This window comes from Hyperolius riggenbachi, chromosome 9 (genome assembly GCF_040937935.1).
Source record: "Hyperolius riggenbachi isolate aHypRig1 chromosome 9, aHypRig1.pri, whole genome shotgun sequence".
Classification (NCBI taxonomy): Eukaryota; Metazoa; Chordata; class Amphibia; order Anura; family Hyperoliidae; genus Hyperolius; species Hyperolius riggenbachi.
The window spans coordinates 47,028,442-47,042,444 of NC_090654.1; the positions used below are offsets into that span (position 1 = coordinate 47,028,442).

Here is a 14,003-nt window from a genome sequence, read left to right on the forward strand (position 1 = left end):
GGAGGAGGCATGGCAGCACAGGGACACTGATAGGTGCAGGATAGAAGGAGGAGGCATGGCATCACAGGGACACTGATAGGTGCAGGATGTAAGGAGGGGGCATGGCATCACAGGGACACTGATAGGTGCAGGATGTAAGGAGGGGGCATGGCAACACAGGGACACTGATAGGTGTAGACTGGAAGGAGGAGGCATGGCAGCACAGGATACTGATAGGTGCAGAATGTGAGAAGGCATGGCAGTTCAGGACATTGATAGGTACAGAATGGGAAGAGAAATGGCAGCACAGGACATGGATAGGTACAGAATAGGAGGAGGCATGGCAGCACAGGACACGTATGCAGAATGGAAAGATGAGGCAAGTAAATATTTAAAGACACCAGCACATAAACATTTTCTCAACCTGCAGGTAGAACTGATAAAATTGCCTTTTTTTTTAGCACGTACATCCTATATAAGGCCTCACAAAAGTAAGTTGCATTTAAAAAAAAAATCTGAAATCATACAGTGATTACTTTCTATGCTACAATCTGTGACCTCCCCCACCGAGACCTGGTCAGTAAGCTGTTGGGTTAACCCTCGCCTCTCCCTGCCTTAATGGTGGACTAATCCAGGCATTAAGATGATTAAACTCGCTGCTGGGAGCTTGCAACACTACATAACCTATTTTACACATCAGCAGACTCTGGCACCGGCCACAGACCTCTTACCAAACAGAAGCGGCTTTAGGCTCAGCGTTTCCATGTGGTGGATTTTGTTAGGAACCAGCTCGATCTTCTGCTTGTGACCGACCTGAAAATAATGAAGGAATTATCAGGTTACTGAGGCCACATTTTACACATTACTTTTCTATGCTGGTGTGGCGGCAATGAAAGTCTTTCATGGACCAATAACCGTAAAAACAGTCAGTACAGCCAGATCTGTAAGGGTAACGCACGTAGGCTTATTTATCAAGGGGCAAACAGGCGGCCTGGCATTTTTTTTAAATCAGTAAATTTTGATAAATATCGGTGGCATGTTAGTGCAGGCACGCACACCAGTCGTGCACGCGCACCCGCCCGGATCCCTGCGCCCGTCCTCCTGGCCCAGCGGTTGCCTGTGCTGCGCACATGTGCAATACGAAAAACCCAGGGACACACAACCATGAGGATGACGCAGGGACACTTGCATTTTATTGTATAGGATGATTTCGTGTTTGCACATTGTAAAATCTTTCCTTTCCCGGATTTACATTCTGACATTTATCACATGGCAACATTTTTACTGCTGGCAGGTGATGTCAGTGGAAGTAGCTGCTGCTTGCTTTTTTGGCAGTTGGAAACAGCTGTTATTTCCCACAATGCAACAAGGCTCCCACAGTGTGATGTCAGCACCATGGTCCTGACATCACACTGTGGGAGCGGTTTCACTACATTATCAGCCATACAGAGCCCTCTGATGATCCGTTTGAGAAAAGGTAAAGATTTCTGGTGGGAAAAGGGGTATCAACTACTGATTGGGATAAAGTTCAATCCTTGGTTATGGTTTCTCTTTAAAGGAAACCTGAGACTAATTAAAATAAAAAATGTATACATACCTGGGGCTTCCTAGAGGCGCCCCTTCAGGCTGATCTGTCCCTCGCCAACTTCCCAGGCCACCTGGATCCTCCGCTAGGCAGCCCGGTAATTCTGTCAGTAGGGCTGTTCTGTGCATGCACGGCATCCCTATCGCGTTCCTAGCGCCGGAACAATCCTGCGCCTGTGCAGTAGTACTGTGGGGCCTAGAATGCTCCTTGTTATGGGAGCACGACTGGGGAGTGTGCTTGGCTGAACTGCTCCAACTGGCAGAATTACCAGGCCGCCTAGCGGAGGATCCAGGTGGCCTGGGAAGACGGCGAGGGACGGATCAGCCTGAAAGGGGCTGGCCCCTGACCCAGGTAGGTATAATTTTTTTATTTTTTTATTTTAGTTAGTCTCAGGTACACTGTAAATGGAGCAGACGTAGTGTTGTATTAGTTTACAAAATGTATCACATTTCTTTTATCACAAATTTCTCCTTCGGTTTCATACAACATAAAGAGTAGCTCCATATGCAGAGTTCACAGATTGCCTGACGAGTTTCATGGCTAGAAGCAGCTTCTTCAGGGGCCTGTCTTTTCCAGTGAGTGCTTTTGGAAAGAATAAAGTTAATACTGAGAATCTCCTATGGGGAAATGGACTAGTCTAAAACCTGTCAGCTTTTTACTTAATTATGTAAGTGACAGCAACACAGAAAAAAAGTTAACTATAGCGCATTTTACTCTGGGAGAAAAGTACATTTTATATGTACGCATTTTAAATTTATATATATTTATCACGCAAAACAGAAGTTTGCCTTCTTAAAGAGACTCCGTAACAAAAATTGCATCCTGTTTTTTATCATCCTACAAGTTCCAAAAGCTATTCTAATGTGTTCTGGCTTACTGCAGCACTTTCTGCTATCACAGTCTCTGTAATAAATCAATGTATCTTTCCCTTGTCAGACTTGTCAGCCTGTGTCTGGAAGGCTGCCAAGTTCTTCAGTGTTGTGGTTCTGCTATGAATTCCCCCTTCCAGGCCCCTCTATGCACACTGCCTGTGTATTATTTAGATTACAGCAGCTTCTCTCTTCTCTCGTATCTTTTACAAGCTGGATAAATCGTCCTCTGAGCTGGCTGGGCTTTCACATACTGAAGAATTACAGACAAGGGCAAAGCTGTTTGCAGGAGAAAAAAGAGCAGCCTGAAACTTCAGTGCATGAGAACTGCAGGGAGAAAGAAACACACAAATGATCTCTTGAGATTCAAAAGGAAGGCTGTATACAGCCTGCTTGTGTATGGATGTATTTTCTATGTGTGGACATACAGTACATCAACCTACTTCCTGTTTTGGTGGCCATTTTGTTTGTTTATAAACAAACTTTTTAAAACTGTTTTTAACCACTTTTAATGCGGCGAGGAGCGGCGAAATTGTGACAGAGGGTAATAGGAGATGCCCCCTAACGCACTGGTATGTTTACTTTTGTGCGATTTTAACAATACAGATTCTCTTTAAAACAGAACGTATTTGCGATCATTCAGGTTGGAGTGAGCATAGGATGTCTCCCACAATGCACCACTGCTGAATATGCAAATCATCCTTAGTTGTCCCTGTAAGCTAACCACGTCTCCAGATTAGCTGGAATGCAATGATGTGTCATCTTGTTAATTGTACGGAGCCACAATAATCCAACATACATACAGAATGTTTCAGACTGGTTGATCCTCATCAGTGCATAGCATCAATTAATATGCCTCTATGGGGTAAGACTTAAAACATCCAGAGTTACAAATTGCCCACCAAGCTCATGGTGAACCAGATATCCTAACAGTATGTAAGGGGCTAAAAGGGACCAAAAAGCCCTCTTACTAAAATACTATGCAAAACTGAAATTTGCCTTCTTAAAGTGAACTGGAGGTGAGAGTGATATGGAGGCTGCCATGTTTATTTCCTTTTAAACAATACTGGTTGCCTGGCAGCCCTGCTGATCTATTTGGCTGCAGTAGAGTCTTACCACCAGAAACAAGCATGCTGCTAATATCGTCAATCTGACAATATTGTCACAAACATCTGATCTGCTGCATTCTTGTTCAGGGTCTATGACTGAAAGTAAAGGCAGGACAGCAAGGCAACTGGTATTGCTTAAAAGGAAATAAATATGTCAGTCTTCATATCACTCTCACATCAAGTTCACTTTAAAACAGAAACTATTTGCGATTATTCAGGTTGGAGTGAGCATATGAGGTCTCCCACAAAGCATCACTGCTGAATATGCAAGTCATACCTTTGTTGTCCCTGTAATATAAACACACCTCCAGAACTGCTGGAATGCAATGATGTGTAAGATTGTAATCCATGCCATGCACTGATCAGGACCAAACAGTCTTAAAAAAAGTCTGTATGCATGTTGGATAACAAAGAGATGATTTGCATATTCAGCAGTGATGCACGGTGGGAGCTTTCATAGACTCACTCCAACCTCAATAATTGCAAACAAGTTCTGTTTTAGGAAGGGAATTTTTTGTTTTGGATTGTATTTTAGCAAGAAGGCTTTTTGGTCCTTTTTTGATCCTTATGCTGGGAATACACGGTTCGTTTTTGAGGTGATTAGATGGTTCGATAATTTCCGACATGTCCGATCTCACTTTTGATACTTTGGCCGCTCGTTTTCTGATAGAAGTGAATGGAAAAATATAAGAAAAAACGAGCGGAGGATTCGAGAGCTGAATCGAGCTGCAAAAACGATCGAGAGCAGAAACGCACGGCAGAAACGCACCGCGTATTCCCAGCATTACACACTCCTAGGAGTTTTGGTTCACCACGAGCTTGCTGGGTAATCTGTAACTCTCTCGCTCTCTCTATATATATATATATTGTGATAGTGGCCAGATTTTAACGTTTCAGTGTGTTATCTGAAATATTTCAGTTTCACGGTTAGCATTTCCACTGCGCTGAAAACAACCCAGTAAGGATAACCACTGAGTGGGGTATGCAGAGATTGATTTTATGGAAGATAATAAAATGCCAGCTAAGAGGAATGACGCCAGCGTAGCACTGTGCAGACATAGAGGTTTGTGCAGGTTCAGCTACATTATCCCAGTGAATGAGAAAAGTGCAGACACTGAAAACAGGGGACAAGGTCACTCCATGAATTCAGTTACAGTATGGGAGTCTGGGCGACACCAAGATAATGCAGCTAAGACGATTACCAAACAGATGCTGTCAAACCATAATAAACGTTTGAATGTAAAATGAAAATAAGGAAATATTTAAAGAAAATCTCTATCAAAAAAAGTTCTTATAAACAAACATTCATGACCCTCCGCTGATTAGATTAACATTTTTAATAAAGTTGGTGGATACCTTAAATGCAGACATCAAACCAACTTACATCGATTCCGGTAATACATACATGTCACCAGGGAAATCATATGGGGGAGGGAGAGGGTACACACTAGACACCAGGGAACTGCATAGTGGAGGGATGGGGGTCACTAGACACGAGGGAATTGTTTATGGGTGCAAAGGAGGACTACTAGATGCCATGGAACTGTTTAAGTGTGGGAGGTGGACTACTAGACACCAGGGAACTGTATAGGGGTGTGAGGACCACTAAACAACAGAACTGTATAGGGAAAGGAGGACCATTAAACATCTAGGAACTTTATAGGGGAGGGAGAGGGGCACTAAACACCAGGGAACTGTATAGGGGAAGGGATGGGGGCCACACAAGGGAACAATGTAAGGGAGATGGCCACTAGACATTGAGGTTGGCCCATGATTTGGACCCCAAGTTCAATTTCAGCCCACTTTGTATTTGAATTTAACACTCCTGTGGTAATACAGTACTTTTAGTGACTAACTGTACATGGTTCATTGCAAGCTTTTGAAACGTAAAGTTTCTTCTTCAGGCATTATACAGAACTGGATCCCTAGTGATGATTTTCACCTATTAGTACTCCATTATCTGTTATGTCACAGAGCAATCAACAAATGGATGAGGGTTGAAGCTCACTGTGACTCTTGGCAGGATCTGGCAATGCCAGGCAATGATGTGCATGACTGCATAAGATATCTGAAAACAAGCCTGGTCCTGATTCTGTGCACCAGCTTACCAGTAACCTAAATCTGAACCTGCTGATTCCTACTGCCTGATCTCTGCTCCATTTGGCCAAGTATTGACCTACTTTCGAGCACCTCGCTTGAACACTTAGATACTTCCTGACCCCTGCTACCTCTATGTCCTGACTACGCTTCTGCGGGCTCCCTGGCACCTTGGTTGGATCATTTGATTATCTCTTGCTGACTCCTGCTACTTCGCACTTTGATTTGCTCCATTCCTGTCTTTTGCTGCTCTGTTAGCAGAACAACATCCTCACCATCAGAAGCTCCGGTGGATGGTATTGGAGCACAGGCTTCCCTGGCAGACTTCCAAGTGCCAGTGACATCACTAAATTCTTGCATTAATAGATTCTTGCAGACGTGCGTACATGCTCATAAGGAAGCGTTGTAAGTGGAAGTATGCGTGGCCTGCAAGTTTTGGCAGAAAGTACCGTATATTCTGGCCTATAAGACGACCCCCAACTTTTCCAGTTAAAATATGCATTTTGGGATATATATTTGCCCTATAAGACTACCCCTCTTGACTCTTGGACATTTGTATACTGTACTGTATGTACTGGTGCTATACTGTATAAACAGGTACAGATACCCAGTACACAACAACAAGCCAATCACAGCAAGCAATGTACCTTACCGGAGACTGGCTGGTTGTTGTATACAAAGCCTGCTTGGATTGGTCAGCTATCCCTGAACATGCCTCTTTCACCCGTCTGGCCTGCTCTTGTTTACTATTACCTCCTTCTCTGCCTCTCAGATCTCACACTTGGGCGCCTGCGCCGCTTCCCTGCAGTCCTCAGGAGTGAGATCTGAGAGGCAGAGAAGAAGGTACGGTAATAGGATACAAGGGCAGGCCAGACGGGTGAAAGAGGCATGTTTTTCTGGGCACAATGCCACTCTCTCTTTTTTCCATACCACGGGCGTCCCGGACGCCTTCAGCTTGCCCCACCATTCACTTATAGCTTCACAGTGAGGTGCCCCCTCACCTCGTCATTGGGACCGCATTAAGTCACTTCTTTCCTGGAATCCTGATGAGTGGATCCTCCTCTACCATACTTGTACAGCACCGCCCCATATGCTGCAACCACAGATTCTCCAGTCCGACTGGAGACTTTCAGCACCCACCCTATAGAAAGACACCCGACGTATAAGATGACACCCCCCCCCCCGACTTTTGAAAAGATTTTCCTGTATTAAAAAGTAGTCTTACACTCTAGAATATACATGTCACATGTCCCCATGGGGTCGCAGATCCTGGAGATTCAAGGCTCATTCATGGAATCTATTTTCTCTGAGGCAGCCTATAGGAGTGCACCGTGAGATGCAGTCCACGTCCCCATGGAGAAGTGAGACATACTTCCACCCAAACTTGCAGGCCAAGAGTACTTCCACTTACACCGCTTACTAAGAGCGTGTACGGTGGGGCGCAACTGGATTTGCCATAGTAACGTGACGCCACAAGAATCTATACTTGCGTGTACATGCCAGTGACTCACCTGATGAAGGTGTAGATACACCGAAATGCATAGTGATGTCACTGGCACATGGAAGTCTGCCGGGGGAGCCTCCCGTCCAGTACCATCTGGACCACCACCACTGCTGGCCACAGGAGGCTACCTCCTAAGGCCACATACACACATCAGACCATAGTCTTTGGAAAATGAAAGATCACAGACCAATTTTACCCCCTTCCATGTAGTATGAGAGCCATACCTACACAGTCTATTCTATGGAGCTGAACTCCCCATCAGACAGGAATCTTTGCAAGATGCTGCACACAAAGATGCTGTACACATGCAACAGATCAGTATCTGCAAAAGATCCCTTTCTCCAAAATGCATTCATAGTCTATGATATCTGCAGATCATCATACACACCTTGTTTAACAGACATTCATCTGTAGATCAGACAATCATCTGCAGATCTGAAGATCCAACCTGGTGGATCTGATCTGCAGATGAATGTCTGTTAAACAAGGTGTGTATGATGATCTGTAGATATCATAGACTATGAATGCATTTTGCAGGGACGGATCTTTTGCAGGAACTGATCTTTTGCAGATACTGATCTTTTGCATGTGTACAGCATCTTTGTGTGCAGCATCTTGCAAAGATTCCTGTCTGATGGGGAGTTCAGCTTAATAGAATAGACTGTGTAGGTATGGCTCTCATACTACATGGAAGGGGGTAAAAATCGGTCTGTGATCTTTCATTTTCCAAAGACTATGGTCTGATGTGTGTATGCACCCTAAGGATGTCTGCTGGGCATGTTGCCCATTAAATGCTTGTTTACTACTGGCTTTCAGTATGTTTTCATATACTGTATATTCCTGCGTATAAGACGCCGGGTGTCATTGATGCGCCCTATTCTGTTACCGCCTCTCAGACCTCGCAGCTGAGGGCTGTAGTGGAGCGGCACAGGCGCACATATGTGAGATCTGAGAGGCAGAGGAGGAGGTAAATAGGATACAAAGGTGGGCCAGGAGGGTGAAAGAGGTGTGTTTCATGGGCACAGTGCGATCTATTCTTCCATACCGCTCTGATAAACAGGGAGGCAAGGAGAGCTGACCAATCCAACCAGTCAATTGAGTATATACTGTTCTATACTGGGTACCACATACAGTACAGCACCAGTATCTGTTCATACATAGCACCAGTATATGATTTTTTTTTTAATTTGCTGTGCGTTGGAAGAGGGGTAGTCTTATACGGCGAGTATATCCTAAACTGTATATTTTAACTGGAAAAGTTGGGGGTCGTCTTATACGCCCAGTCGTCTTATATGCCGGAATATACGGTACGTTGCGTGTTAAACTATGAAAATTCTGTTACACTACGGAGCACTCCTCTGTTTTGTTTGCCGCATGCAAAAAACATGCACCATCGCAATAAAGGTTAATGGCTTGCTTGTGAATCAGATTTTTTTTTTTGTATTTGTTCGGGTGACATTTCCGCATTGTAAAATTAGACATCTGTCGCACGTGACGCAATCCCAATTACAATGTGTTTTGCAGGAAAACAGGAAAATTGCAAATGAACAGGGAAAAGCACGAATGGAAAAATGCAAAACGCGAGGCAACCCGAAAACATGGGAGGAAGTGTGTCCCCTGCCTAAAACTCTGCGAGCACATGCAACAGAATGGGAAATGCATGCAAAATTGCACTCTATGGGCGGCATTGTAAATCACAGCTCTCTGCGATTTTTACTGTGCCTTTCAAAATAAATAAATAAATAAAAAATAAAAAATAAAAAAAAAAAATCACACAGCATGTATGTATACTGTATGCACATCGCATGTGATTGGCATACAATGCATTTCTATGAGCCCATAAAAACACGTGATCCGCATGCGGTTTTGTAAAAAATAGGATCTTACAAATAAGATATGATATGGTATTTTACCTCGTTGATAAAAAAGAATGGAAAACACATGAAAAACGCAAAAGCAAAATGCACCCGCAAATGTATAGAAAAAATAAAAATCAGAAAATGCAGAAATACTCTTTTTTTCTGCACAGACAGTCCTTTAGGGCCCGTTTCCACTTGTGCGGTGCGAATTTGTAGCGGAAAACGCTAAACTAATTTGCATGCGGATGCGAATTGCGAATTTTACAGCAAATTCACGTACGTTTTTGCAAATGTTAGTAAGTATGTGAATTTAACCAGGTCAGTGCCTGTGTGCTTTTACATTGATTTTTTGCGAAAGATTTTTGCTGGATAGTGTACTGGTTAAAGGCTCTGCCTCTGACACAGGAGACCAGGGTTCAAATCTCAGCTCTGCCTGTTCAGTAAGCCAGCACCTATTCAGTAGGAGACCTTGGGCAAGTCTCCCTAACACTGCTACTGTCTATAGAGCGCGTCCTAGTGGCTGCAGCTCTGGCGCTTTGAGTCCGCCAGGAGAAAAGCGCAATATAAATGTTTTTGTTTTTTTAAATGTACGCGAATTCATGGTAAAATTTGCGTTAAAATATTTCCTATTAAACGCATTGTATGCGAATTGCACACCGCCTTGCGAGTTGCGAATTCTGATGGCTCTGCCATGCAGATTTTCCCTGCACACAAAACGCACAGGATGTCTGAAGTGGAAACAGGCCCATCCACTTGTATTGGTTATGCGAATCTGCATGCAGAAAACGCATGCAGATTTGCGATAGTGAAAACGGGCCCTGAGGCTGGGTTCATGTGGTGCATGGTGGTTCGGAATAACGGCCGCATTCTAACGCGGCTTGCTGCACTGCCGTGAACCACCTATGTGAACCGATATTCACCGTGCGGCAGGTGCGGTATAATGGCGTGCGGCATCCCACAAAACGCACATGTTAGCAGTGACCGTATGCGACGCAACACGTGGATAACGTGCGGCGCCATTGCAATGTGTTCCCGCTGTTATAGGCAGGGCTGTGGAGTCGGAGTTGGAGTCAGAGTCGAGGAGTCGGGGCAATTTTGGGTACTCGGAGTCGGAGTTGGAGTCGTTGATTTCATAAACTGAGGAGTCCGAGTCGTCAGATTTTTTTTACAAAATCCACAGCCTTGTTAAGTATTAGACTAAGGAGTTGGAGTCGAGAAGTCAGAGCCATTTTGGGTACCCGGAGTTGGAGTCGTGGTTTCATAAACTGAGGAGTCGGAAGATTTTTGTGCCGACTCCAGAGCCCCGGTTACAGGCAACACAATACCCTCTCTGAACCTAGCTGTAGTGCGCTCTGTGTGTCCCTATCAACCTATTTTCAAGGGTCAGATACAGACTGAGGCAGAGAACACACTTATTTAAATTGCATGAGCTTTTCCACATTGCAGAAAACGCATGCAAAATCCCATGCAATGCAAGTCTATGTGGTATGTGTTTTTCAATGTAATTTTATGGGCGCTTTAAAATCGCACAGCAAGTTCTTTCTTACCCCATACTCTATGCAAATCACATGCAATTCCTATACATTGCTTTCCTATGGAAAAGCAAAAAACGCATGCAATCCACGTGCATTTTTATAAAAAAAAAATAAAAAAAAAATCACTTGTTAAATATTTATTAAAAATGCAAAATGGACACACGTGTTTTTGTGGGCTCATAGGAATGCATTGTATGCATATGCCAGAAAACACATAGTTTATGCACAGACAAGTGTGCTCCCAGCCTAGCAGCCTCCCAGGCAGATGACTATGGCCACCCACTGCCCTGATGTGCCTGGTTGCCAGGTAGCAGAGGAGGGGGAGGAGGCTGCAGCTGGTTTGCAGTTCCAGCACAACCATCATCATTTTTGTATTGCCAAAACTCTCTGTAAAATTGAATTATAAAAATTGAACTGTGTTTTCATTTCTATTAAATGTGATCTTTTCATTTTTCAGTTTTGCTTTGCAGTTAGCTACAAAACTCCAAGGCAGAAAATAAGCTTTATTTGCACCTCTTTACAACCATGGCAACAGTACTCTGTTGGGAGTACAGATAGCTCCCCAACTCCCACCTTGCTACATGAGTAAATTACCTGCACAAAGCAGAAGACATTGTAATTTTCTTTCCAGACCTGCATGAATCCACTGACTTACAGAAAACTGACACTCCTGTCTACCTGCATCAGTTAGAAAGGCTGTGGAATGGATGGATGGATGGATGGGTGAGGAAAGCAAGGTGAAAAGTTCCCCATCGTTCCTTGCAATACATAGAGCTGAAATTAATGGATTGCATTTTTCCCCTCAGTCAAAGTGCAATTTGCCTCTAATTCCTGCAATTCTTTTAACAAACTGGGTCAGGCCAGACCACACCACCAGCTGCCCTCAATGGGTTCTGAAGTATAAGGCCTGTCTTCCAAGAGCATCTGACAGGCAGTGAATTCACCTTCTTTTAGTTCCTCCTATTCACAGGCGGGGTGTTTGCTAGCAGTTGGCACGGGTAGTGGAGAGGCGCTTCCCCATACAGTTGCATCTGCATGATGACATGAGATTTTTCGAGTTTTTCGCTGCGTGTCAGCATTTGGCGTTACAACCGCCGTCATTTGGCTGCATTTAAATTGCACCTGAATGGCAGTTGTGGGTGGCAGTCAGGACACTGAGCTGCTTGACAAGCGAGCACTTAAAGCAGACCCAAACCAAAGATTTTTTTAATTAAAAATATTTAGTTGCACCACTCTGACACATACAAAGATAAATAAACACTTCTTCAAACTTATTACCATCTCAGTGCATGCTTTTCACCCTTCTCTTTTCATAGCTAGGGTTATACTGGGGGCAGCCATTAGCAATTCCTCCATTGCCAGACACCATCTACTCCACCAGTTTGCCGGAAAAATCCCGGCAATTTGAAAGGAAGGGAGGGGTTCCTCCAATAAATGTAAAATATTTTATATTTGTCATCATGCAGCTGAAAAAAGGCTGCTATTTATTATTATAATTTAGAAAATAGATTTTATTTCTGAAATCTTGTATTTTTAATTTGGGTCCACTTTAAGACGTCCATGGAAAAGGGTTATTTAGGAGGAACTCCAGTGAAAATAATGTAATTTAAAAAGTGCTTAATTTTTACAACATTTATAAATGATTTAGTCAGGGTTTGCCCGTTGTAAAATCTTTCCTCTCCCTGATTTATCACACGGCGACATTTTTACTGCAGGCAGGTGATGTCAGTGGAAGGAGATGCTGCTTATTTTTTGGCAGTTGGAAACAATTGTAAACAGCTGTTATTTCCTTTCTGTGGAAGAAGGTGATGCATTTTTGGCAGTTGGAAACAGCTGTTATTTCCCACAATGCAACAAGGCTCCCACAGTGTGATGTCAGCACCCTGGTGCTGACATCACACTGTGGCAGGGGTTTCACAACAATATCAGCCATACAGAGCCGCCTTATGGTCTATTTGAGAAAAGTTGAAGATTTCTCATGGGAAAGGGAGTATCAGCTACTGATTGGGATAAAGTTCAATCCTTGGTTATGGTTTCTCTTTAAGTAATCCTATGCCCGCACCGTCCTTCTGTGACGCTCCAGTCAGCAGGGGCAACCCCCTCCAGACTGGCAGGTCATGGCCAGTAGCAGGCTTGTGTGCATGTGTGACCCCGAGCCATGCTCACCCAGATCGCGCTCCCATTGCTGGGAGCGTTCTGCGCAGTAGCGATTTTCAAGGCTGTCGCTCACCTTGATGCCCTCCATTCGGGGCAGGTAGGTATAGAATATACCTCAGGAGGGGTGTCACTCACCTTGATGCCCTCCAGTCGGGGCAGGTAGGTATAGATTATACCCCAGGAGGGCTGTCACTCACCTTGATGCCCTCCACTCGGTGCAGGTAGGTATACAATGTACCCCAGGTATAGAATATACCTCAGGAGGGGTGTCACTCACCTTGATGCCCTCCTGTCGGGGCAGGTAGGTATAGAATGTACCCCAGGTATAGGTATAGAATATACCTCAGGAGGGGGATCACTCACCTTGATGCCCTCCAGTCAGGGCAGGTAAGTATAGATTATACCCCAGGAGGAGGTGTCACTCACCTTGATGCCCTCCAGTCGGGGCAGGTAGGTATAGAATATACCTCAGGAGGGGTGTCACTCACCTTGATGCCCTCCAGTCGGGGCAGGTAAGTATAGAATATACCTCAGGAGGGGTGTCACTCACCTTGATGCCCTCCAGTCGGGGCAGGTAGGTGTAGGGGGGCTCTGCAGCCTCCTGGACCCTGGTGGGAGGAGCAGCAGCAGTGCTGGTGGGCTCAGGGCTCGGGGTCCCGCTGTTGTAGTAGACGTAGAGCAGCAGTGCGATGACATTCAGGATGTAGACGTGCACAAACACCATCACCACCACGAAATAGGAGCGGGAGCACACGCTGTTCCCCTTCTGCAGCCCGGCCAGCCGGTCCCGGGGCAGCGGAGGCTCGTCCTGCAGTCCCCCGGTCACCGCCGCGCCGTGCCCCGGGCTCTCCATCCCGGCAGACCGGGGTTTCCCTGGCGACTGCGCGCGCCTACCTGCTGGCGACACCTGGGGGCGTGACTCCAGTGACGCCGCGCGAGGACCAGGAAGGAGGGTTACTAGGAGACCAGGCTGACATTCTCCTCCGGCTTGCCTGGCCGTCACGTGACCCGCGCTGCTGTCAGTGCTGGATGCATGCGGTGTGACGGCCGAGCGCTGGCTTCTGTCACCCAACACCATCCGTCCTAGGTGGAAGGATGAGCGCTGTGTGTCAGCCAGAGTGGACCTGATGTGTCCATCTACAATGCACGATGCCCCCGCAGAGTATCTATATTTATCCTGCTCACTGCAGCCTGACAACAAAAGAAGAAACCTGCTTATATAAAAAAAAAAAAAATCAAATACCGAATTAAAAGTGAACCAGGGACAGTTAAAAAACGAAATAAAAAAAACACACCAGGTAGTTGGTAG

General features: G+C 45.1%; 1 protein-coding gene across 1 annotated transcript in view; it reads right to left on the reverse strand.

Moving 5' to 3' along the window:
* The window catches only part of P4HTM (prolyl 4-hydroxylase, transmembrane), an 80,449-nt gene extending 66,815 nt beyond the window's left edge, over window positions 1–13,634 (reverse strand). Inside the window, exons 1-2 of the mRNA XM_068252686.1 lie at window positions 13,245–13,634; window positions 711–792 (exon numbers count right to left, since the gene is read on the reverse strand). Of these exons, the coding sequence (XP_068108787.1) occupies window positions 711–792; window positions 13,245–13,547 (385 nt within the window). The 5' untranslated portion in view covers window positions 13,548–13,634. The remainder of the gene's footprint in view (window positions 1–710; window positions 793–13,244) is intronic.
* Window positions 13,635–14,003: the final 369 nt, after the last annotated feature.